We start from the raw sequence: 27,009 nt of genomic DNA on the forward strand, positions 1-27,009 counted from the left end.
CAAGGTAGTCTTGCATTTGAGACTTTTAACCCCACACAATGTCTCCCAACTTTCCACTTCTATACCACTTTTATTCACCCATATCTGTAGAGCCTGTAAATTACTAAGTGTAAGTAAACTTTTATGTCTGATATGTTGGTGATTTATTTTCAATAAACATTAAATATATATACAACTGAAAAAGTCTAAAAGGGTGACTCATTTACCACTTGTACTTCCCCAAAGTATATAATGCCAGGCCAGGGAGCTGCTGCCATCACAGGGAAGATGCCCCCAGACCTCTGAGTAGCACCCAGGATGAGGAAGGAAGCTTCAAAGCCACCTGCGTGGCACATTCAGCCAGTATCAGTGATTTGGAGCTGGGGATGTTCTGCCACAACAGTTCCTGACAGGGTGAGGCTTCAGCTTCACTCCTACTCCCAAAAGCGAAGCTCTGCAAGTTAGCCAGGTCCACGTCCTGACTGGCAGCAGACAAAAAGAGCCAAGAGACCAGGACTCTCACTACACTGGGGGCAGTGTTTCCATGAGTTGGCGGCAAAGCAGAGATAGCTGCCTTCTGATAAGAGCATGTTGCCTTCTTTCCTTGGGGACAGACTGCTCTGAAAGGTGTGACTGTGAGACCAAGTTTGACCAAAGGAATGTATCCTGGCTCAGACAGATGCCCTGTAACCTTCCCTGTCTGCTGGCCTGTGTCAGGAGTCCAACAGAATACTGAATGGAGCTGAAGGGGCAGCAAAGCCACTATCCATAGAGGAGCTGGCTACTGCCTACAGTGAACAGTTCCCCCGCCCCCCACCAACAACTAACTGTCCACACTTTCATACTGGACTGCCATGGCAGGATGGTGAATTTGCTTTTTGTTGTTGTTCAAGACAGAGTTTCTCAGTGTAATAGCCCTGGTTGTCTTGGAACATGCTCTATAGACCAGCCTGGCCTTGAACTAAGAGATCTGCCTGCCTCTGCCTTCTGAGAGCAGGTATTAAAGGGGTGTGCCACCACACCTGGCGAGAATTTACTTTTATGTCAAGACCAAGGACTAGACTAGGAAAGAGATCTGGTCCTCAGAGGTCACCTCTCAGGAGTCTGTGACATTTAAAACGTTCCATAATCCTGACTTTCCACACCCATCCCACCTCTTCTCAGGCCCAGGCCTGGGAGATGGGACTCGTCTGGATGTCTGAGATCTCTGACACCAAGCCTGCGGCACCTGTAGCACAGCTAGAGTTGGAGTCTGAGAGGACAGGTCAGGTCAGAGACTGCAGAGAGGCGGCTCTTTCCTGAGCTGAACTGGGACAGGAGCTGGAGGACCATTCGGTTGTCCAAAAAGGACTGAAGAAGTGTACCCTGATGCTGGGAGACAGCTTGACAGTGACAGTGCAGAGCACCCACCTATTAATTCTAGCCAGAGTCATATGGACGCTGGCTCTGTTCCTTACAGCCCAGTAAGGACACAGACATTGATCTCTAACACACACACACACACACACACACACACACACACACACACACACACACACACCACAGACAGACACAGAGCACAGACACAGTGCAATAAGGCCCTGAAGGAAATAGCTGCCAGACATTTGAGTGTCAGGGAGCCAGGAAAAGCTTCCAGAGAAGGTGAGTGCAGAGCTGGGGTCTGAGATGGAAGGTTAAGAGGAAACAGCTCAGACAAAAAGGCCCAAGGCCAAGACCTAAGAAGAACCTGTGAGAAACTGCGGACGGGAAGGATACTGGCTATACAATTTGCAGTTCATTTTCGCTGTTGTATGGAACAGGTTCCAGATTTTGGACAGGGGGCTGGTGGGGCAGTGGGGGACTGGGGATAGCTGCAGTGGGGGGGATGTTGTTGCAGTTTTCTGGGGGCCTGGCCGGAGCAGAGATGTTTGGGTAGCACCATCTCATCTCTGCTCGATGAGCTCCACATGCCCTAACAGAGCTATGGAACGCTTGTCCATGTGCTTGGCGTTGGAGGTGTGGGCCAATCAATAAGCTGGACGCAAATTGTTTGTGACAATGCCCTCATCTGGTTGCCCAAAGGCCTCTCTGATCTTGGCATCCTCCACTTTTGAGCATGCTCCGTATGTTCAGCCATCTTACTCATCAAGTAGAGTTCCTGAAAACCACCTCCAGCTCTCAGCCACTCAGGGAGTGGTGTGACTGATCAGACTGTAACTGACAGCTTGGCTGGCCCTTCTTCTCTGCCTGTGCCCCAAGACATGGCTGCCCTTGACACAAAGACACAGTGATGGTCTTGGGTTCTGTTGCCTTAGTGGCTCCACCCTGTGGGTTGGTGACACGTGTAGAGGGTAGAAGACACATCTTGAACATATCTTTGGCATATACTAAGCTGGTTATTGAGAGCCAGTAGAGACTCTGGAATGGCTCCAAAAAGTTGGTCGTTTGTAAAAGAAATATACATCTACGTTAGTAAGCTATTGGCAAATGAAGCAGATGCCTTTCTGTATGACAGTCCAGTCCTGCCTGGGAGGCATCTTCCCAGAGGGCAAAGAGCTTCCAGAGTCAGCACCTGGACCAGCCGGATGTGGGTGTTACCTGGGAGGCTTTGACCACAGCACAGAACAGGCTCGTTTCCTCTGCAAATCCTCCCCTCAACCTTCTCTGGCCTGTTGCTACTTCTCTCCTCAGAAGCCTTTTGTCGGAGTTGTACAGGAAGGGTCCTCTGAGTCTTGTGCCCCTATGCTTTAGCACTTAGTAAAATTGCTATGTTCTTTTCTTTATTCAGTATTGGTTTATGTCATAGGTAAAATCAAATCCTCAGAGGAAAAGAGTCAAATTCCATACAGTATTCACGTGAGCACTGTCGCTGGGCAAGGACCACACCTTTTCCTACAGGCCCTTTTCTGGTGCCACAGTGCCACACATACTAGGTGTCCAGAGGGGCTCGCTTCCTGGCTGGCCACACTGTTAAGAGTACTGGCTCTTTCCCTGTGAGAAAGTCTGTCTTCAGCTTACCATGTGTCCTGCATTTGGGGCTTGGGTTTTCTTTCCCTTTAGGATACAAAGGAAGAGCTTTGTATCCTAAGCTGTCACCTAAGCTTAGCGCTGAGCTCTGCCGGGAGAACTGATAGAGCTTTTTAGGACTTCCATCACTGCAGTGGGAGTGGGTGGAGGGGGATCACAGCTCTGGTTTCTGAGCTTTAACAGATGAGAAAAACAGAGGCTGCAGGGTAAGGGACATGTCTGTAGTTGAGCAGGAAGCTGGGGACAGAGTTGGGCCTTTTTTTTCTGTGAAGGGTCAGTGTTCTTTCTCTTGTCTTCAGAGCTCAGGCTTGGCATACTTCTGAGCCAGAATGGACTACACCAGACCAAGAGCCCAGGGCCTTCACTTTGGGAGCATTCCGAGGTCCTAGGCAACCTGTGCTCCTGATCTCCTTGACAAACACCAGCAAATCACATGGAGGTCTGTCATGGTAGTGGTAGGCTGAGGCAGAAGGACTTAAATGTGAGGTCATTGTAGTATACACTATGAAATCCTGTCTTTAAAAAGAAAGAGAGAAAAATGCCAAGGGGACACTACCGTTTATGCTCTCACCAAAAAGGTTGGTGCTGATAGTTTATGGACTGTTTTCTAGTCCCCACCCCCACTACTCTACCCTACTCGCAAACTCAGACATTGTTAAGGAATCAGGCACCACACAGAGGCCGGGCTTGGCTCTCCTGCTCCAATATAGGTTGGAAGCTTCTGGGCCTAGGGCCCTGGGCCCAAGGACATGCTCGGGTACATGGTCCTTGCATACCCAAGCCAGAGACACATAGGCAATCTTTTTCCCTCTCACCCAGGCTGGCAGAAATCTAGGAATGGAGGTGGAGTGGGGGAGATTTGTTGCTGTATGGGCACCTTGGCCTCATCTGTCAGGGACTAGGCATGACTATGGCACAAGGCATGGACCCATCTGGGGCAGAGTTGATTTTACAGTCATTGTGACACTGGCTGAGGATGGTTGTTTCCTCATTTCTCAGCATTTGATGATTCTTGGCTGTGAAGAGCACAGCCCAGTGCCTGGGCTAAGACTGTGGCTCCTAGGGTAGGGATGAATGACCAGGGCCCACCTCTTCACTAATGACAAGTTGTGTTGCCTGAGTTTGACCACCAACTAGCACTTCTCAACTACAGACCTGTCACCTGTAAAATGAGGATAGTAACAGACATATCACTCATGGTCCTGCCAACAAACAGAGTACTCTCACAGGGGCAAAAGAGAAGGCATGAATGGGTTAATACATGGAAAATGCATGGGTGTCCGGGGCTGCTCCTTTCTGCTATTTGTGGAGAAAGCAGAGTATTGAGGAGGCCCCGAGTCTTATGTATTTTCCAGCAATGCTGAAGGATCATGGCAGGAGAGGCTAACTCTGGGTTTCTTAAGCACAGGCCAATTAGCCCCACTAGGGCTTCATGCTGTGGGACAAAGGAAACAGCAAGATAAGCAGCTGCCAGTGGTCCTGGAAGGATGCTTAGAGATGCCAAGTCATTGGAACAGGCAGCATGGGAGTGTGGTTGCTACTCCCCATTAGAGCTGAGAAGGAGGTTCAAAGGCAAGAGAATCTTTGGGCCAGATGTTAGGTACCTGCTTTCTATCCTGGCTCAGCTGTCACCTGACATCACCAATTTGAGTCATTCTCTTTACACTGTGCCTCTGGCGTCCCCTTGTGTGAAAGGATGGACCTGGCTATAAGGGTTACTCAAAATACAAGAAGGTGTGGGGGTAACATGGTGCCATAAGGCAACAGTCCTCCGTCCTATAAAATGCTGTGTGCTTACCACAAAGAATGCATGCTGTGGTCCCCACAAACAGGCACTTTCTGTCGCCTGACTAGCTCCATGGGAGGTGAGCTGACTCATGCTGGAGGAAGCCTGCCTCAGCACAGGATGACAGACCCACGGCAGCATGCTGTTCTTGATTCTCCAAATGGGGCTGCCCCAGACAATGGCGGCTGGCCCATCAAGGAAGGGCTACGCAGTTGCCGAGGCTCCTTTGAGCAGGCGGGAGAAGTGCTGAGTCTGAGGTTGAGTGGCTAGGAACAGGCTCTCCGGTGGTGCCGCTGTGGTTAGCCAAAGCGAGGTCCTTGTCCTGCCAGGGAAGGCTGGCCCAAAGTGGTCAGCTAGGGTAAAGAATCTGACTCTCTGGGCCAGGAGAGAGTCCTGGGTCTTGGATTAAAGTGTGAAGCAAACTGACATGATGAGACGATCCCCAGCAGGAAGAACAGTAACTTTACTCCCTATCGAGTCAGTCCCTCTCAAACACTGCTTGTCACTGGGTCTTCCCTCAACCTAGACACCATGTGGCCTACACTTTGGAGTCTGTACTCCTTGGCCTAGCAATGCAAGGCCTTACACAGTCTATGGGCCTCTTCCTGGTAAGGAGGACGAAAGTGGTGACCTGGGCCCACACAGTCACTAATGGGTGATCCATGCTGCCTGTGTTTGACGTGTTACGAGTACCCTGTGGCAAACCACAGACTCCCGTGTTACACCTTCTCACCTCTGTGACTAGCCGAGGTAGTCAGAACAGTTTCAGACCATAACAGAAGTAGAAACCCTGTGTGTGACAGAGCAGCAGGAGGGAGGTTCCACTCTACAAGTAAGAAAAGAACTTCTATGGATATGCTGCTGTGATTTGGGGCATCTTTGTTATGGTAGCTGAGTCTATCTCCTGCCTGAGATACACTGATATTATTTACATCTTACCGATAAAGAAACTGAGGCTTAGGGTAACTCAAGAATCTTCCTGGGATCACAAAGCTAATATACAGAGGCCTCTTGCACCCTTGGTCCTGTCTGATTGCAAAGGCTATGTGTGCTCTGTGGATCGCCATGAGAAGATAAACTATTCTGTGACCTCAGTACCGGGTTCTTGCTGCATAGTGGAATGCCTGGACTTGGTCCCAGGAGGGAAGTGTCAACGACATCATCATTTAGGTCCACAACCACAGACTAAAAACAGAGACTGAGCCCTTAGCAAGAGCCTTGGCCTGAGTCTGTGTTCCCAGACAGCCACCCTGGGCCAGGAGAACCACCTTTCTCTTCCTTGGCAGTTGCCTTCAGGGGAACCAGCTGGTCTGGGATCTGTGTAGCAAGTGGAGGTTGCCATGGGAAGCGCAGCAGGAAGAAGCAAGGAAGACAGAAGGCGGGAGAGGCAGCAGGCCCTGCAGAGCTGGAAGAGAGACTGAGTTCAGCACTGAGCTATTTCAGGACTCTGCCCTGGGGATATCAGGCTAGAGATCTTGGGGGAGGGGAATTTGTCTGTGCAAATGATCCTAGTCCAAATGTCCTCAGGAAACCATGGCTGCTTCTGGACTGCAGGGGAAGGGAGGAAGGGCTGGGCCTGATGGCATGTGGGCTCAGTGATACAGCTTGCTGTCTGGGCCAGAAAGGCTCTGTGGGCACCAGTGGTAAGCTGTGCCACGGAGGCACTTGCTGGAGCTTTTGTGCCACAAGAACTGACTTGGTTATTTGTCACAAGTATGTCATCTGTTCCTGACTTACGGGTGAGGGGACTGAGGCTAGGGGCTGAGCCAAGTTGGCACTGAGGAGAGGAAATAACAGCGTTTGGTTGCATAGCCTGGAAGTGGTTTCTCCTGAGAGGCCCAGTGCAGGGAGGGCAGGGGCTGGGGCAGTAGGGTCTCCATCCGCTCTTCAGCAGACCTCTGCAGGGGACTAGCACCCTTTGCCAGATGACACCATGGGGGACCAGGACCGGGTACCGGATGAGGCAGACTACGGGCAGACCCAGAGCAAGGCCCATTCTTTCTCTGGCCTGACAGCAGTCCTCTCCATCCCAGGATGCCACTGTTCAACTGTTCTCTGTGTTCTTCCGCAGACAGTGACCCTCCAAGGCGAGCCACGCTTACATGCTTACAACCTACAGTAGCCGAGCCAGGAACAAAGCCAGTGGTGTCGGCACACAGCAGGGCATAGCAAATACTTCTCAAATTGATGAGTGAATGAATGAATGGATGGATGGAATGCTGTCAGAAGGGAAGATGTTTTCAGTTGGAGGGGCGGGGAACATTACTAGAAATAAAGTAGCTGTCCTTTCAGGGATGTTTGCTGTGGGCCGGGCCCTTCCAGGGCTAGGACACCTGACGGGGTGACTAACTGTAACCCACTGTTCCCCGCATGGCAGTCCTACAGCTATTTCCTGCTCTTCTCTTTCCTAGTCTTCCCTCCTTGTGTCCACATCTTCAGGCTTCTCTTCCAGGCCTTTCTAAGCCTGGTTCAGAAGGCCTCTGAGCTCTTCCCTGCAAAGCGAAGAAAGAAGCACGCGCTTAGGCACCCCATTTCCTGGCTCCCCTGAGGAGATGGCACCATCTCTTTATCCATGGCAGCTCAGTGGCCCTTGGATACTGTCCTTCCGTCTCTGGTTTTAAGCAACTGTGACACTTGGGCTTTTGGACCTACCTTGCTTGTCACTATATACGTGGTGAGGTGGGGGCAGTAGGGTAATAACGGGCCTTTATGGAGCTCTTAGGAGGAGCTCCATTGCTCTTAGCCTCTGCTGTGTGTTAATTCACTTTAGTCAGGGCAATCCTGTGAGTAGGTGCCATTATCAGTTCTGCTTTTCAATTGAGAAGCACAGCTAAGCAGTGAGCCTGAAATACAAAGGCTTGGCAATGGTGGGACCGGCACTTCCAGCCACACCCGCCTGGCTGGGAAGCCTGGCTCTAGCCTTGCTGGGTGACCTTACCAATTCCAGGTGCTCCAAAATGAGGTTCATTTTGGTGGCCCCAGATTGCCCAGGCAGGTTGGGAAAGACTCAACCAGTCCCTGGTGGTGATCTCCCTTGCCAACTGCCTATCTCCTTTTATCTCCAACCTTACCACTGCCCCTTCATCAGCCCCAGTGGGAAGGAAGGTGAGGCCAGCAGAGTGGGAGGTGGGCTGAGTGTCCATGCATTCTGTCACTTGGGATCCTGGAGGCCCTGGGCTGCCCACCAGGAGAGTAGGAATACTGGCTCCAGGCCAGCTTGGTTATCATGTGCATACTAGAAGAAACCTCGCTGTCCTTCCATCACCATAAGAATCCCTCTTCACACACAGGTGCAGCTCTCAGGGCCGAAGTCAAGGTGGCTCATGATGGCCTCGCAGCATCCGCTTGTGTTTCATCTCTTTACTATGACATCCTGGTTTTCTTACAAGAACTTCATTCTTGTCCTAGGAGCCCTTCAGCCAATCAGAATCTTATCCCTTCTTTACAGCGGTTGATTCAGTGCCAGGCCTTGTTACTAACTGAACCAAGAAGATGGATGAGATCCCAGGTCTTATGTAGTACCCAGGGGAGAGATGGCACTTGTGTTCTGGCTTAGGACAACTGTGGCAGCCAGTTTCCCAATTGGTGGGGAAACACTGTTGTGAGTTGGTGACTGCATAGTCAGAAAGCGTCCAGGGCAGTCAAGCCTCACCTACACAGCGCTGCCGGATTTAATCATCGGCTGGCTGACTGCCCTTCTTATTTTATTTCTGTGGTTCTGAGAACCGAACCCAGGGCTTTGTGGCTATGAGGAAAGCATACTACCACTGCGCTACATCCCAGCACTCCAGATGACTGCTTTTTATTTTAATAGGCCAGTTTGAGCATGTCGTTAATCACTTGCAACCAGAACATTCTAACTCACCACTAGAGGTTTCTGGGAGTCATGGCAGACCATTGCTGGCTCCCCAGCAGATAAAGCAGAGGGGCAGATGTGCATGAAACAGGAGAAAGTGAACACACAAACAGCGGTGGGTGTTGAAGGTGAGGTGGACACTGCTTTTAGCTTCTAGGATGTATGGTGTTGCCTAAAGGTCCTTGCCTTCTTGGATGGCACAACTGGGAGGAGGTGGAACATTTAGGAAGCAAGTCCTTGTAGGTCATTGGAGACACACCTTTAAAGGTGACAGGGGACTCTAGACCCTTCTTTGTCTTCTTTTAAAAAGTTATTATTTTATGTGTCTAGCTGTTTTGGTTGCATGTGTGTTTGTATACTGTGTTTCCTGGTGCCTCACCAGAAGAGGGCGTTGGCTTTCCTGGGACTGGAGTTACAGAGGTTATCAGCCACCATGTGGGCATAAGGAATTGAAACCGGGTCCTCTGCAAGAGCAGCAAGTGCTCTTAATCACTGAGCCATCTCTTCAGCCCCTACCTCCCTTTTAAGATAGGGTCTCACTATGTAGCTCTTGCTCTCTTGTAACTCAAAGAGGTCTTCTTGCCTCTGCCTCCCACGTGTTGGAGTTAGAGAAGTGTGCCACCACACCCAGACCTTTTTGCTCCTCTTGTTCCCTGACTCATGATGTAAGTTTTCTTTGCCATGCGTTACTCACCCTTAACATGGCACACTTATTAGCTGACCAAAGCTCTGTGACTACCTGGTCTTGGTGTGGATGCTCTGAATCTGTGAGCCAAAACAAAGCGCTCTTCCTGAAAATTAATTTCATCAGGTACTTCATTAGAGAGACAGAGCAGAGAGGCATCATGGCTTGTGGTTGGTACTTACTGTTTGTCAAAGCTTCACTTTTCCTTCTTTTTTAAAAAAAAGTCCCTGTCCACAGTCACGTACCATGTAGAGATTTACAGTGTATCAGACTTGGACACACATTTCCCTCTGCATGACATGGCAAAGAAGCCAGGCATAGCAGGCTAAGAGACTGGATACTGCCTGGGGCCTTGGCAGTGACCAGGGAACCTAGCATATTGGAGAAGGGTGAGACAAGGGCACCAGGCCCTGTGCTGTGGGCATCTGACCTCACTTGCTTCTCTGGGGGCAAGTCTTGCCCAGACGCTCCTGTGCCCCAGGATTCACCTTCCACCCAGCTATTTCTTTGCCTGTGATACCTCTTGAGACAACATTCTAGCTTCTAAGATGATGTGGGAAAACAAAGGCAAGAAATGAAAAAACCTGGACTCACCTATGTCATCAGCCTGAGGATCCATACCATTGCTGACCTTTGGATGGGGTTTCCCATTGGCTTAGCCCATCTACTTTCATATTTTTATTTAATCCCTAGTTTTCAGAGCTACCTGCTGGCTGCTATCTTCAAACCTTCTTTCCTTCTGTGTGTCCTACTAGAATGACCATTGTGGAGTAAGAAGCCCAAGGCTGCCCCACTTCTTTCTGCCTCTGGACTCCTTGTTGGTGTGTGATGTTTTCTTCCTTGGAACCAAGAGAACCCAGAGAACTATCCCAGCACTGTACAGTGTAGAGGTAGCCCTGAGAGCGATGGCTCTTGGGATGGCTCTTGGGATCCACTCCAGAAAACAGTGACTGTTCCCATGGTTTAGGCTACTACATGTGGGATAATGTTTACTTGAAGGCAAATGTACCCCACCTCACACAGTGAAATCTAGCAGTGACTTACTCAGAGAAGGGGCTGCCACTGCAGCTGAGGTCTCTTGTACCTCAGCATATGTACACCACAGTTATCAAGGGCAAGTTTTCCCCTCTGCTGCCTGAAGAACAAGTTGGAGAGCATGTCCACCCTAGCCTGCTACTTGGGCGAAGGCCACAGCAGCAAGGACAGGGGACTTCTCCTTGTTAACTGTACTTTTGCCACCAGCAGTTTAGTTCAAATGCAACTTCTTCAGAATGTTGTATAGGACTCCTACTAAGCCTGGACTCCTACAGGAATGCCCTTCATCAATCCTTGCTCTGATGTCCATAGACAGAATCCAGGGTCAAAGTGACTTCCCATCAAGTGTTCTCAACACTTGGCTTATGAGACAGGGAATGCTGCAACATTTTATCAATATTCAGAAAACTCCAGGTCAGACAAAAGGTTTTCTTCTTAGCCCTGACAGGAATAATTGTCCACGAGGCTCAGTTTTCTCACCAATACCTTTACACCAAATGCCAATCATGCAAGAAGTAGACTTGTCCCTACCTGTCCCTTTCTTCTTTCCATTTCACTGTGATAGATGGTCAAGAGTAGCCAGGGCACAAGCAGAGACACCAGCAAAAAGATGCACCTCCTTGTGCACGCCGCTGCTTAGTTCATGCTGCCCTCTTCCTGGGCGGGCTGCCCTCTTCACAGCCTGGTCTACACTGGGGATCACAAGAGTACCATGCCCTAACTTTTCGAAGCACCTGCTCATCCCTGTTCTTGGATTTTCTATCTATTGAGTCACTTAATCCACAGACAATCCCATGAGGTAGGTTTCTATTGTCTTCATTATCATCATCCAGTTGTGTTACTGAGAGAGAGGAGGCTTTTTTCTGTTGTCTCATAGCAGGAAGTAGAGCTGAGATTTGGTCAGGTTAGCAGACTAGCCTTCGAACCCATGCCCCAGCATGCCTCCTGGCCTGATATATATATATATATATATATATATATATATATATATATATATATATGTGTGTGTGTGTGTGTGTGTGTGTGTGTGTGTGTGTTACATATATATGTATATACATACATATGTATCTATTCATCCAGCCATCTCTCTCTATATATATCTATATCCATCTTCTTTTGTGTTTGTCTCCTTTTCTAACCCACCAATGCATGAATGCCCAGATGGAAAAACAAATGAAGAAACACAGAAAGCCACTCCAGCCTTGCTTTGGTTGGTGAGGAGATCAAGAAGGCATGAAATGCAGCATTCTCTCTTGACCTCCCAGTCTCACTGTCTGGCTATGGAGATAAGGAAAGCATGAAGGAGGGTGGTGGAGACAGCTCTGTGAGTACAACTAGAGAGGGACAAGAATTTAGAAGGAGCAGTCCATATTCAGGGACTTCTATTCCTTCCAGTTGGGTTTTCCTTTTAGAGGAAGACTGGGGACAGCCATTGGTGCTGTTCCTTCATGCCATGGTACAGCAGCCAGGCCTTCCACAGAACAGGAGCTCAGGGCCTGACCCAGCCATATAATACATGGAGCAGGCTGATTCAGCTTATATATGAGTCCTGGGGCATGAGCATGGCAGGATCTCACATGTACACAGGACTGGGGTCCCCTGATCTTTGCATCCATCTCTGATGCCTCGAGCACTGTTCTCCAAGTACATGATATATACTTGTGGGTGAAAAAAAATGAGGTCTTAAGTTGGCTGAGAAACTGGAAGTAGCTGGATGTGCAATACAGAACCCTCTGCTCTGGCCATGATTACCACATGTGCTCTTAAGCAAGTCTCTTTTGTTTGGGATGGATAGCATATTTTGTTACATATTTTGTACAAAAGGGAGTTACAGAATGAGTTGGTCTTGGGTGGGAAGAGTTTCAAGCTCTGTTAATCTGGGCGGGACAGGCCGTGGGCTGGGCTTGGGGTACCTCAGTGTTTTGTCTGTGCAGGAATGCCTGCTTCCTCTTAGACCTCAGTTTGGGGTGAGTATGGGGTCTTCATCTGTCTCTTCTCACAGCCTCTCCTCAGATGTGACACTGGAGTCACAAGGAACTCCAGCAGACCCAGGCAGACAGCATCCTTATCTTTGTCTGCTATAGAATTTGTGCAAAGCACAAGGTGAATGGTACTGGGCTGTGGAGATGGCACAGCATTTCCATGATTAGAAAGAAGATCTGTCTTGAGTTCCACAGAACAACTTAAAATCTCAACATTTCTCTCACCAGAGGGAATCCAACGACATCCTGAAAATGAACTTTGATTCTACCTCCCCTGGGAACTGCCATGATCTCTGGAGTAGTGGGGACGCACTAGTGGAACAAACAAGTCCTGGGCAATTCCATCACTGCCCCCTCAGTCCTGCTTAGGTCAGTGACCTGGAGTGGCTAATTCCAAGCCTGGCACCTCCGTTTGTAACCAAGAAAATCTGAGACAATGGCTTGCCTGTTCCTCGCTAGACTTCTGTGAGGATAGTTGACCACTATTTTAAAAGATTTATTTATTTATGTCTACAGAGATTTACTTATGTCTACAGAGTTCTGTCTGCATGCATGCCTGCAGGCCAGAAGAGAGCACCAGATCTAGATGCTCTGTGAGCTGCCATGTGTTTGCTGGGAATTGAACTCAGGACCTCTGGAAGAGCATCCAATGCTCTTAACCTCTGAGCCATCTCTCCAGCCCCATCACTATTTTTAATCAACAAAATTAACAGTAATTTTTAATCAAATAATGAAAAGAACAGCTGGATTGTGCTGAGGATTTTCTGAGCTTTTTTATTGATCTCATTCATGATGATAACAGTCAGATGAACTGGCACTTAGGGGTCAAGTAGTTTTTCCAGGCCAGACAGTTGCTGGTGACAGAGCTGGCATTTGAAGCCAATATCTATTATTTCTAGTGTCAGGCATTATGTTAGATGTGCATTCTCTTCTCCAGTAATACAATCCAGAAAATCAGCATGAGTACAGATATTTTTTAAAGAAGAAAATGACAGCATGTTCACCAGCCAGGCCTCACAAGTTCAAGGCATTTCTTTGTTCCTGCATGGCTGGAACAGGCAGCACCTCTCCTCCATCACTAGAGACAATGGTGCATAACGAACGGCAGATGAACAAGAAAGCAGAATAGATTTAATCAAAGTTTTAGTTACAGAGGAGTGTTCAGAAGCTAAGCCTGATGGGTGTGATGTGGAAAATGTATGTTTTTATGTCTAGGCTCGATGAAGATGCACAGTTGTGTAGGACTGGACAAAAAGGGTGTGGTCTTGCATGTGTGTGTAAGACTGAGGAAAACTCAGCAAGTCCTGTTTGGGTTCTTTTGCCACTGAAGGCCATAGGAGCCACGTATTATCAGACATGGTAATTCATAGAATTTCTTTGTCTTTTTCATTTGTTTGTTTGTTTTTTGTTTTCTGAGACTGGGTTTTTCTGTGTAGTCCTGGCTACCCTGAAACGCACTCTGTAGACCAGGCTGGCCTCTAACTTAGACATCTGCCTACCTCTGCCTCCCAGGTGCTGAGATTAAAGGTCTCCACCACCAGAGAATTTCTTTGTAAGGACTCCTCACACAGAAAGAGAAGTTTATGGCCAGCCTTGGGGAAGAGGTTCTGGCTTTACTGACTAATAGAGGACTAGGGTGGGGACAGAAGGCAGAAAGAGACCTCCCCCCATGAGGCTCTTCCATTGTCCCTCCTCTCAAAGTGTTCAGCTTCTGTTGTTCACTGTTCCATTAGTTTACATTACACACATGCAAAACATAAATTTTATGACAGTTTACATATGCACACATATGTGTGGGATAAAATTTATTAACATGAGATCATTCAACGACTTTACTCTTTCACTTTCTTGTCAAAGTGAGCCATCAAGTTCTGTCACTGTTCTGATTTCCACAACGAGCTCAGCCCAGTGTAGGGCTGAGATAGAGAAAAGGGAACTGGGAAATTTCAGCTGGAATATCAAAGACAATTTGTACCAGCATGATAAGTGAAGGGAGCAAGGAAAGGAATAGGGGAGGGGTCACAGAGAAAAAGGAAGAATAAGGGAGATGGTAGAGAGGGAGCCTTATAGTCCTACAGGGCAGGAAGAAGGAAGCAGAGGGAAGGAGTCACGGGAAAAACAGAAGAGAAAGGCAAAGGTACCCTGTAGATTAGGGGTAGAAAATATGGTCTCTGGAGACTGGCCTTGGGGGGATGTGGAGTGGTAATTCAAGGGAATGGGAAGACAGAAAAGAAAACAGGAGAAACATCATGAGTGCTACTTTTTTGGTCCCCTTCTCCCATTCAAAGACCTGGACAGTGTCGCCTTGGATAGTCTCAGATCACCATGTAGTTTCAGTCCCCCAAGTGCTCTGATTATAGGTGTGCCATGCTCGGCTTAGGAGCTCTTTTGCCTGGCTGCCCTGAGCCTGTCTGTTTACGTGAGATTTTGCTGTGGACTGTAGTTTTGTTAGGCTGGTATGTCTCTGTGTACACGTACATGCTTTGTAGAGAAGGACCCTGGGCACATCACTCTGTTCTCTCTCTCCTAATAAAATGATAGCAGTTAAGGTTAACATTAAACAGTATTACTTAAATGACAGTGTGAATTATTTAACACAGATCCCAGAATATATAATGCAGAGGCTTCCACTACCCTGGAGTCTCTGTTTGGCTCCCTCCATCTCCTTGCTGATCACACCCTGTTGAAGCTCTTGCCTTGAAAGCAGGCTTTTCTCTCTGCTCAGGCTGATCCACTGTTCCAGGCTGGTCACAGTTTAGTTCTTAGTCCTTGTTTTGCCCAGTGCCAATGCATCATCAAGGCCATCAGTTCCTCTTGTCACTGTTCGTCCCTGTTCTCCTTTCATTTCAGACCAACCCCACATCTCATGTGTACTCTGTTGCCACAGCTTCCAGACACGCTTCCCACTGTGGTCTCTCTTTGATGAGGCCACCATATGTCTGCCATCGAGTGTCTGAATTCTCCCATTTCTTTCTAGCATTGTCTATCAACTGTTGCTGCTTGCCTGCAGGATAAAACCACACTCACTCTCTACCTTCCAGAGCTCACCAAATCTGACTTACCTGTACTTCCAACTTCCTCACTCTTGCCAGCCAAATCTTCTTTGGTCATTACCAGCCCCTGCCTGTACTTGGGGCTGCTTGGCTGTTTTAGCCACGCCTTGTTCCATGGGCCCCTTTCAAACCATACCTAGGTATCAAGCATTGTAGTCTTCCCTTCCTTTAAGAAGCCTCCTTTGACTATCTCAAGAAAATGAGGTCACCTAGATAGACATAGGGAAAAAAGAGGCAAACTTCAAGGTGGCTAGAGACTAAGGCAACTGCAGAACTGTACTAAACAGGAAATTGTGTGACCCTAAAAGGTAATGAAATAAGACCACTCAACACCACTGAGGCTTACATGGCTGACAAAGAGAACCAATAATTGTTCTTTGCCTAATTAAAATGGCATCTCCATATTATTAGCCTAGTAAAATTGCCTGTCTCTGCTATGTAAGTGACACCATGCCACATATGGAAAGCCCAATATAAGAGCATAGAATAGGAGAAATCTGACTGGGATGCTCCTGCCCCATGCCATTCAATTCAAGAATAATCCTCCCTTCCATCATTTACCACAAGGTGAGCTAGCCAACACTTGACAGCATGATGTCTTGAGAAGCCTGCTTCATACTGTGAGTGTGTGCCTTCACCCTGTAGTAAGTGTTCACTCTGTTCCCGTCTTTGAATTCTTTCTATGACAATGCCAGGAGCCTGGAAACACAGAGTGAAGTTGTCAATCTGTTCTCTCTATCTTTGAAGCCTACTCAGCCTTGACCACAGGTAACAGAAAGGCCATGCTCAAGAGCCTGTGTATCCCATCTTCCCCAAAAGATGGCCAGCTCTCCAAAGCCTAATCAACTGCAGCATCTCACACAAGGCTACACACAGGATCTGGGCCATGTATATTTGGCCATTTGGGGGTAAAATTCAGGAGTAAAATTCCAGGTACTCTCCTTCTCTTAGAATGGGGAGAGTAAGAATATAATTCCATTTAAGAGATGTGTTTTGATGACCTACTATGTTCTGGGTACAGTAAACATGGGGCTCAGCACAGAACTTGGCAGGGAGCAGGCGCTCTGCACATGACAGCTGTTTTCATGCCCGTAGTTGCTATGGCCGTGGGGATTTATGTGGCACTGCATTCATCACCATGCACTAGTTAACCCCATTGCTCCCACAGGTACTGTCTGATCATCAGCTTTCTCTGAACACTGATCCCTCTATGCCTCCTCCTGCACAGAGAATGCTGACTGGAACAAGACCGAAGAACTAGATGTACCCCTGTTCCCCTTCCACCTTTATGTACTGTTGGTCACCCCCTGGAGAAGACTCTGCAGTACCCTGCCAACTTCCTGTCCTGCCTCTGGGGAGCAGCACATGGATGGGCTCTGCCAGGAGCCTGCTGTCCACTGTAGCTGGTACAGACACCTTATCAGCCACCCATCACTCAAGGCCCTGAAAGTGCCACCCCGAGCTGCCTGTTTGACTCTGCCCCATGGAATTAGGATTTGTGCATAACATTAAATTTTACATGTAAAGCTATCTGACACAGATAATTTGTCAGATCCTGAGAATGCCAGGAAAGCTTTTGTCTCTGAGGCAGGACGTGTGTATCAGTCAAAACACTACAGACTAAGCTTCCTACTCAGAGGCTCCAGTGCCAGCCAGCTGCTCTGAGGCCTCCAGCTGCTCCCTCTGGGGAGAGGAGCAAAGTCCAGCTTTCTGATAGAATTCTCAGGTTGTTTTCACACCTCCTTCCTTTCACTTAGCTTTTCCACAGTAGCTGTTTGTAGTTTAGCCTTGTGGGTAGATGCAAATGTTTGCTAATAAAAGTGTTTTACACAGTTATCAGAAAACAGTCTGTGTTTCGGAATGCCCACTCTCTACGGGAAGGAGGACCTCACACCTACCAGGAGAGGCAGAAAGCACATTCATTGGTGTGAAGAATGAGAGGCAATTCCAATGGCTGCTTCCCTCCCACAAGGTAAGGACAGCTCTTTTCAGTAGGGAAGATGGTACCTAGCAAAATGGGCTTTGTTCAGTAAATACTTTTTTGGTCAGATTAATTGTTCAGGGGCAGGCCTTTACTCAGGGGTTTGCTGACTGAAAGCATTCTCTCATTCTTCTCAGCTACGGAACACACAAGGGATTTTTGCCTTCTGCTTTTGTTGGTGATTTTCTGGAGAGAGTGACCCGTCACAGAAGTCCTGGCATTTGCCAGGGACTGGTAAAATGGCTTGGGCTGGAGACTACTACCTTATCTCCCACAAAGAGCACAGCCTCTCCTGGTCCACCAGGTACTATCAAGAGGAGGAAGCAGGGTCACTGAGGCCTCTTGTCCCTATGCCCATGGGCTCAAGAGACTTGCTTACCTTTCTCTCCTTGTCACCATACTCGACGCCCAAAGTGTCCATGGCCCGGACAATGGCTGCCAGAGACTGGATGGTGTTGCTGTAGACAACAGGCTTGTACTGCTTTACATCTTCTCCAGAGAAGCCATCTTCATGGATGATCCTGGAGGAAAACCACAAACCATACCTGATGAGTACAATGTCCTCACTAGACATGGCCAACACAGGGCTTGACACCCCAGGGCAAGCCTTGCTTTCACAGAGGGAGAACTGGGAGAGCTGGGTCCTGTGGGAATGATGGATTACTGAGTTACTCTACTGAGGTGTTGTAAAATCTAAAAAGCAAAACAAAAACCTGCTTACCTGAGTTACTGAATAATAACAATCTGAAATATAGACTACTGAAAACATCCTGTTTCATTGTATATAGTATACATACAACATACTAGAGTATGTAGTCTTCACATTCTACATACAGGGAAAGGAATGAGGGGTTGAAGACACTAGAGGAACAAAATACCAATTGCTTAGCTCATCCTCACTGCTGCTGACCTAAGGACAGTGCAGGGCCTTGACTTATGTGAACTCAGAGAACACTGCTCAAGATCACTGCAAGAGCTCGGCAAATGAAAGATACAATCTCAACCTATGAGCCACACCCCGTCCTCTCCACTGGTGGGGATCAAACCCAGGACCCAATGTACTTGCTTGGTGAGGACAGTTCTCCAAGGGAGATGGCAACCACACCCACAGCTCACTCATAGCACTTTTATTGAAGGTAGGGCAAAGCCTGGCTTAAATGAACAACTGTCCAAGTTTGTGCACATGTGCCAGATATACACCATCAGCGGAAAAGGCAGCAGAGGGCATTTCATTATACTCTTGCTCAGCTGGTAGGCAGAGTCATCCTGTTCTGCTGGATCTCAATAACTGACAGAATCCACACAGGAGACATCACAGAGTAGAGGCAGTGTGACATTCTCTGGTGGCCTTTGGTACATGCACATTGCTAACAAGGATCCCAGAAAGAAGAAATCACATACAAACATAGTCTTAAAATGGAAGAAAAAAAAAACACCAAAATTTAAAGACAACATCAGAGGTTCTTTGACAGACTGTGTGAACTCCTTGATGGCCACATTTCCAGAACAGGAATTAATACCATGTATAACAGATGCAGGATTCAGCGTGAGAGTTGAGCCCTCCTAACTCACCAAAGCCCCTGTATACATCTTCATCACCTCCTTTCTGGAGAACACTACAGACAAACATCTTGAAAACCGCTTTTTTTTTTCTTTTTAAATTGGGATTCATTACATATACCACACCGTCTGCTTGCCTAAAGCATGCACCTCAATATTTGTTTTAGTAAATTCACAAGATTAGGCAACCATAACTGCATTCTAATTGTAGAACGTTTTATCCCTTTCCCCAAAGTAGCTCTGTATCCATCACCATGCACTCTGTATTCCCCTCTTCAATCCTAAACCACCACCAATCTACACTGTTTCTATACATTTGCCAAGATTGGACAGCCTTATAAATTAAATTATATGATAGGTTTATATTTATGACTGGTTCTTTTTTTTTTTTTTTTCAATGCAGTTTATTCAGGAACATTGAACAATCCTCGGACCCCGGGGAAAGCCAGCCCACAGCTTAAATAGCCTCTGGGTAGCCAACCCAGGCGTGCCACGGGGGCAATGCAGATAGGTCCACATACATGGAAGCAAGCCAGATCCTCGGCCTTAGCCAAATGTGGAGTTGTTTGTGACAGAGAGCACTCACCATCGGGAAGGTGGAAGGCGGAAACCAGCTCCATCTTTCAGGCATAGCATTCCGCAGCTCTCTACAGTTCCCCCTTTTTGTTTTAGACGCATCAGGCAAGAGTAGAGGTCTGATCTCTGATATTAGAAATAAATTGGGACTTTGTACAGATGTTCATTTAGGTTTATGACTGGTTCTTTAACAAGTCTTTTCAAGATATGCCCATGTTATAGCGTGTCTCAGTAACTCATTCCTTTTGTTCTTGCTTAATAATATTCCTTTGTATGAGAATGTAACCATTGACTCATCCAGTTGTCAGCTGGGAGACAATAAACCTGGGGAAAATTGAGAGTCTGGCTGCGAGACTCCATTCTGCGTTTCTCCAAGCATAGCAGAATCACTGTTATGGGTTTGATTAGCACTAAGCTTTTGTTTTTTTTTAAACAAAAGCTTCTTTTTGTTTTAAAAGATTTATTTTATTTTATGAGTGTTTGCCTGGATGCAGGTAAGTCCACACGTGTGCTTCGCGTACCCCTACAGGTCAGAAGACAGTGTCAGATTCCTTGGAACTGGAGCTACAGGTGATTGTGAGTTGCAGTGTGGGTGCTCAGAAGGGAACCAGGGTCCTCTTCAAGAAGAGAGATCACTCTTGACTGCTGAGCCATCTTTCCAGCTCCTGCAAAATCTTCTTGGTGGAGCAAATCATCAAATGACTCACAGGTTTGTGACCCCACAGAGCGTCCCACGGGGAAACACTACGTTCTGCATAAAGCCCGAGAAGTGAAGAGAAACAAATGAAAGCAGTGCGTTTGGACAGTGCGTTTGGGCTGTGCAGGTGGCTTTCGGAATGCAGGCACTGGCCATCACAGCACAGGCTGGAGGAGCCAGGCATACCACCAGGCTGGTGGGCTGCTTGGATGAGGGTCAGCCCCCAAGAGTCAACAGGAAACTGCAGAGAAAAAGTTCTTGGCTTCTATGTGGATTTCCTGGGGGTCTTTGGCTGAACAGATGAGACTCCACAGCTCAAAAGGATGCCAGAGAGAAAATGAGCTTCTGGGGGCTTGGAGGCTGAACACTTGCCAGCACTTCCCCAAGCCAGATGAATCTCTGAAAAGCCAGAGCGTAGTTCCTGGGTACTGCAGAGCCTTCATCAGAGGTGTCAGAGGCCACAGCAACTAGGTTAAGATAGCTCTTATGGCTCCCTGAGGTCCTCCTGACAATGCTAGAAAGAAAGTCTAAGAAATCTAGCTGCTCATAGCTAACTTAGCTACCCCAAAACAACAGAATAAAGACAACAACCTTTAAATGAAGATGGTGAAATCTAGATACCCAGTAAAGTAATGTGCTTGATGCCACCTTCCACTGAAAAAATTCCTGATTCTGCAGACAAGCAGGACAGTGTGGTTCATAACCAAGAGAAACATTAGTCAACACAGTAGTGAAAGTGACATGGATGACAGAATTAACACACAGCATGGCAAAAATATTTACTTTAAATATTTTTAAGACATCAAAGAAGACTGAGTATAATTTATAGAGGAATGGAAGATACAGAAAAAGAACAACAGCTGAAATAAAGGTTGTGCTAGGTGAAATTCATGGCAGATCAGACATGCAGAAGATTATCTAAACTGAAGACAAAGCAAAAACTATTCAAATGGAGGCAGAAAGAGAAAGGCCTGAAAATACCTTATAATATACATCCATGCAAAACTTCCAGTAATGCAAAGGATGGGGGTGGGGGAAGTATATCAGAAAGAAGCATCTGAAAAAGTGCCATATGGCTCAAAAGTGAATTAAAGTGTGTGAGACACACATGGGGGTTTCAGAGCAAACACTGACAACTGTGAGAGAAAGGTACCGGCCCACCCAGACTCCATGAGCAGGTGCCTTTAAGAGCCTAGGGCAGTGCTGACCTGAGAGGTGCAAGCGAGAGTTACTGGGCTTCAGTGATGTGCTTCCTGGCAAGCCAGGGCACATTCCACGACTTCACTTCTGACCTCTGACCCTACCACTCACCTGGGGATGCTCTCCAGACCCCTCGAATGTGGGCCGTGCTCCCATAAGACCCTATAACTGAATATCTGGATTATGACAAATTTGATAATAGTAAAAGGTTTCTGAACAATTAGTGACCAATAATTAATTCAAAATTAAGTGCATAATGAACCCGAGGTGCCTTTGGCGGCGCTCACCCAGCCTAGGTGCTGCAGCTCCATCGCAGATCAGCTGAGGACAACAGGAGCGTTTCACACTGCAGCTGTGATAAAGTCACACAACCACCCAACAAATGTCACAGTATGGCTACGTGTGTCATGAAATGTGGGGGTTTTATTGTACATACAAAGTTTTTTGATCACATAGAGCACAATAACAATATTTTCCTACCAACATTTGTCCATATATACAGTAAAATTTATAACATTATAAAATGTATTAGTATATTTTGGATTGTTACACATTAGAATATTTGATTTTTAAAGTTTTCTATTTGAGCTACTGAATTTCATTAAAAAACAGGTCATTGTATTACTTTTGGTTTGGCATCAGGACAGAATTCCTGGAGTTGCCCCACAACTGCTTCTGCCCTCGTGTACTGCATTTATACTATGTATTTATGTGAAGCAGCATCCTCAGCACTGATGATTATGAAACCAAAGTACTGAACAACATCAGTTAGGTGCTTGCACTCTCAAATACAGCTAAGAGATAATTCTTTATGAATAAACATAAGCAAGTCCATTAATATGCAAATTTGTTTTACCATGTTAATAAATGGTAAAATTAAATGTATACCAAAGAGTTGTTTTTTAAAAAAACTTTAAAATAATTTGTTACCATTAAATGTTTTATTTGTTTACCTACTTTATATATCTACACTCCTGAGGTCACACAAAAATTTCTCTGGGGAAGAAGTTGCACGGGAAACACTGAGGAATCCTTTTTTAGATCTCTGGCTGGCCAAGGGATATCTTTTTCCATGGGGTTGGAGTTATCATTTCCCATACTAATGTTTGCACTTGTCTACTGAGGCAGGAAGGTTAGTTTTCATTATTTTTACCTGGCAGAAAAAAAAAATGAGGGTGAGAGTTTAAGCTGCTGGTCCAGTCTCTCTCAGGAGATCAATGCCAGAGCTAAGGGCATAATCCAGGTCTCCAAACTCACAGTCTTTGTGGTCACAGCTGATCCATCCCCAGAACATGCAGATTATTACCTGGCAAGAGTCACCCTAGTGTCTAGGGTGGCCCAAAAGAAAAATGCAGAAACGATGCGATTTGGGCAAGTATTCAAAAGTCATGAGTATTATTCCTATAACTTAACACACTGGCAAGTATAGGCTTAAGCTGGGCTTCTGGGGTGAAGTTTTATAGCATCCCTGACCAAACAGTCATAAGCACCCACTTAACACAGGAATGTGTGGTCCACACAGGACAGCGGTAAAAGGGTTGACCATAAGCCCAAGTCCAGCACCAAGCCCTGTAGTGCCAAGGGCATCTTCTCATGAAATCTTCCTCCTCTTTCTCTTTCCGAGTTGAGGTTGACATCTTCATGATGATCAAACAAGGTTCCTTTATCTTCAATCTTGCCACATCATTCCAGTGAGGCCGAACAGTAGTGGCAGTCAGGCCTGCTCAAATACCTCCCCTGCTGCTCAGGGACTGTGGCATCCTTGGTAAATAACTTGACTATACAGTCCTGTTTCCTCATTGGCAAGTTGTTCTGAGAAATAAAATGGGTATGGCAGAGCATGCTAGCCTGGTAGAGGCAGGAGGGTCAGGAATTCAAGGCCAGCCTAGACTACAAGAGACCCTGTTTCAAAAATAAAAAACAAAACCCAAGGGAAAAAAAAAAAAGAGACTATAGGGAAGACACTTCAAATGGCGGCCAGTAGGAATAGCAGTCTCATTCTGAAGTCAACCTCTGAGTACACTTTTCTTACTCTGGCACAGAATTTGAGGGTTGGCACAGAGGCAGCCTGTGTTTGAGGGTTGACATGCAATGTTAAGTGCTCCACCTGCTGCATTTCTTCTAATCTTCACAGCAGTCCCAGGCTTGATAAAAATCCCCAGTTCCTCTTTACAGACAAGGGGACAGACCCAGTGAGGTCAGGCCACTTCCCTGATGTCATACAGCTGGCGAGTAGCATCTAAGGTCCTGTTTTTGATGTATGGGCAGATGGTGAGAGCTGCTTTCCCCATCCCTGGCCTTCACCTCCAGGTTCCAGAGGCGCCAGGCTGCACACACATACACACAGTGTGTACTCATGTACACATGAGGACTGTAGGGCCTGTGTAATATTCTGAGGGTCTGGAAAGGAAAGGGGGGTCCTGAGAGTCCTCAGGGGTATACCTCAGGATAGTTCAGTCACATGGGATGGCTCTGGGTCCTGGGGGTATCAAGGTCAGGGTTTGGAAAGCAGAAGAAAGGCTCGGTGAGACATGTAGCAACAGCCAGTAGATGGAACTGTTGAGTGAAGTATAGAATCAGGTCTCAGGGAGGTGAGTCCCTAGATCCAACCATGCCGAAAGCTAATGCTATCCTTATTCTTCTGACTGATACAAGTCACCATATTCCTTATTTTTGCATAAGCTAATGTGCCTTGAGCTTTTGTAACCCATCCAAGTCATGATTAAAATGTTCTATGACTTGATAACAATAGTTTGAAATTACCTCTCAGTATATTTGCTTGTTAAGTCTTTGTTTCTATCCAGACACTGGTATCTTGTTTCACCCACCTCTCCTCTCCTGTCCATAGTTCCTGGCACAGAGATGGTGAAGATGGAAACGTCACTACTTGAGCTGTGTGTACACAGTCGTACAAGATATGTCCCACCAAGGAGCTCACAGGCAAGCCTGCAGGCGCACCTGTGTAAGTTGGGGTGGGGATATTTTTCTATATTTTCTATATTTGATGCTCGAGCATCAAATGGAAGCCAAGTTAGTTCTCCCACTGCCCACCCAGAACCCACACACTCTGAGGGGCTGCTCTGGGTCACCAAGCAGAAGAGCCATGGAAGAAGGAGTTTGACCAGACAAGGTTGCCTGCAGCCTGAGTATTTGAAGCTGCCATCTGTGCTCTGGGACCCTGACAACACTGCTTAGTAGGTGATCTTGATGGTATATGGATGGAGAGGACTGGTGACAGGGCTGCTGACCATAGAGGTGATCAATTTCCAGGAAAAGGTGGTCAGTCATGGGCCCTTGCTCTCCCCACACTGACTCTTTTGCTGTCTTGGGAATCCTGTAGGAGGCACGGACCTGGCTCTCCTTGCTTTCAGCTCTTCTTCCAGGGCGGGGCTGCTTTTAGCTGCAGGAAGACTGCTGGGCACAGAGGCCTTATATGGTCACAGAACCACAGACTTGTAAGCAGGAAGGGACCTCACACAATCGTCTGGCCTGGCAGCCTTTCTCTGAATCACAGGCCCCTTTGAGACTCTGACAAATGTACCAGCACAAGTTTTTCTTGATTTATGGAGGCTCATGAACACTTGATAGAAAGCTGATCAAAAGCTTCAGGGTCATCACTAGGCTGGATTCAGGGCTCCTTTTCTCGGCCATTTCTCACTGCCCTCTGCCACAACCCTTGAATGATTTAGACTAGGGAGTGGTGGTGCCAGGCACTAGCTGTGATGGAGTAATTTCCCATAACTGCTAGCTGTCAACTGCTTTCATTGTGTTGTGGTCAGGACCCAGAGTAGCAGCATTGGCAGGAGAGCAATAGCTGTAGTGATGCTGGCACATTTGGTACACAGCGTTTGTCTTGTTACTGTCCTTTAGAAGAAAAGGACATGAGGCCAATTCTAACAGGAGACATCGTCGATGAGGTGTGCCTCTGAGTGTATCTGTGAGGGCACTTCCTGAAAGACTAGCTGAGGAGAGAAGACACACCCTGAAAGTCAGTGACAACACCTCATGACCTGGGGTCCTGTGTTAATTTAAAAGGAAAAAAAAAAGATGAAAGCTAGATGAGCATCACCATGCTCCTTTCCCTGCTTCTTGGTTGGCCGTCAAGGACAAAGGCACTTCGTGTGCCACGCCTTCCTCACCATGATGAATTACTGCGGTGCTCTCAACAAAGCAAAATAAACCTTCCTCCTTTAAAATTGCCTATTGTCTGGTAAATGGTCACAGTCATGAGAGAAGTAGAGGTGAGCCCTGGAGGACCTCTACCTGCCAGGAAGAAGACAAGGAAGGGCCGAGAAGCTCCAGTGGGAGAGGGAGGGCTGGAGTGGGACTCTGCTTGTTTATCAAATGAACATCTTGGGAGAACTTATAGGCTGGGGACCCTATTTGGTACTCTTAATGCTATCAAGTGTGTCTGAACAGGAATGCAAGTTCACAAGACATTTGTCTGGGATCTCTTTTGCTTCAGTGATAAATGATTGGCCTTATGACCCAGTGAAGAGTGGGAATGTGACTCTGGAGCCCTGAACCTCTCTATCAGTGGGCAATGACAATCCTGGCCTCAGAGAACACATGTGTAATTAAACCATGAACAGGAAGCCCTAGCACATTGGGGCTCCACAGAGCCCACTTAAACACTGGATTTATTCAGGAGTTAAGATAAAAGCACTAGGTAGGGAGTAACAGGTATCCTGTGTAGTCACACTAATAAAACGATATGTGTATTTTGGGGGTGGATTGGCATGGAAGCTGTGGAGAGGGAGGAGGATGGACAGAATGGACCAACAGAATAGAGCAATCATCACTTTTGGTGGTGGCATTCAGTGCTTTGTTATTGCCTTCCTTCTGTTTGTTTCATTCTTAAAGTGTGCACGTGGTGTCCAAAAAGACAGACTGTTATATTTTAAGATGTATTATTATTATTATTTGTATGTGTGTGCACATGTTGTAGGGGGTGTTAGGAGGCACATGTGGGACAGCACAGGTGTAGAAGTTAGAGAACAACTTAATGGAGTCATTGTCTCCTTCCACCCTTCTGTGGGTTCTACAGATTGACTTGGGTCTCCAGGCTTGTCCAGCAAGTGCCTTTGCCCACTAAGTCATCTCACTGACCTGCAATAGATAATTTTCAATGGGAAACAGATACTTCATGTTTAACACAGTGACCATGTTGACAAGGAACAAGGTTTGAAGGGTAAAACGTTGTCAGTAGGGGTCTCCTGACATGATTCTTTTGAGCTTGGCTTGGTATGAGGCTCTACCACATTGCCAAGCCTGTGGGGCCAGTTCCCTGACTTTTGGGGACTCAGACTAGATGTCAAAATAAGGCTAATGATGAAAACATGTAGGAAATAGTGTAAAAATGGCAGCTTCCACGGGCAGTGGACAGATATAAGTGTTAGCTATGTGGGTTGCCACATAACAGCCATTGTCCTAACCCTCAGAGAGCTATTTTCCTGCCTCCTTTGCAGCTAAGAGTGGCCACATGATGTAGCTCAAGGCAGTAAGATGAAAGGGGAATGTTTAGATATGCCTCTGACAAAATCATTTTACTTCCCTGAAACAAGCACTTTTCCCATTGCCCTTCTTTCCTCTTCCCAGAGGGCTCCTCCCCTG

The 27,009-nt window shown here is 47.0% G+C and overlaps 1 protein-coding gene across 3 annotated transcripts in view; it reads right to left on the reverse strand.

The window, feature by feature from the left end:
• Window positions 1-27,009, reverse strand: part of Gnao1 (G protein subunit alpha o1) — a 158,876-nt gene that overhangs the window by 51,051 nt on the left and 80,816 nt on the right. For all 3 annotated transcript variants that reach the window (XM_060392210.1, XM_060392209.1, XM_060392211.1), the window contains exon 3: window positions 17,743-17,884. In XM_060392210.1, coding sequence (XP_060248193.1) covers window positions 17,743-17,884 — 142 coding nt within the window. The remainder of the gene's footprint in view (window positions 1-17,742; window positions 17,885-27,009) is intronic.

Source organism: Meriones unguiculatus, chromosome 10 (genome assembly GCF_030254825.1).
Source record: "Meriones unguiculatus strain TT.TT164.6M chromosome 10, Bangor_MerUng_6.1, whole genome shotgun sequence".
Taxonomy (NCBI): domain Eukaryota; kingdom Metazoa; phylum Chordata; class Mammalia; order Rodentia; family Muridae; genus Meriones; species Meriones unguiculatus.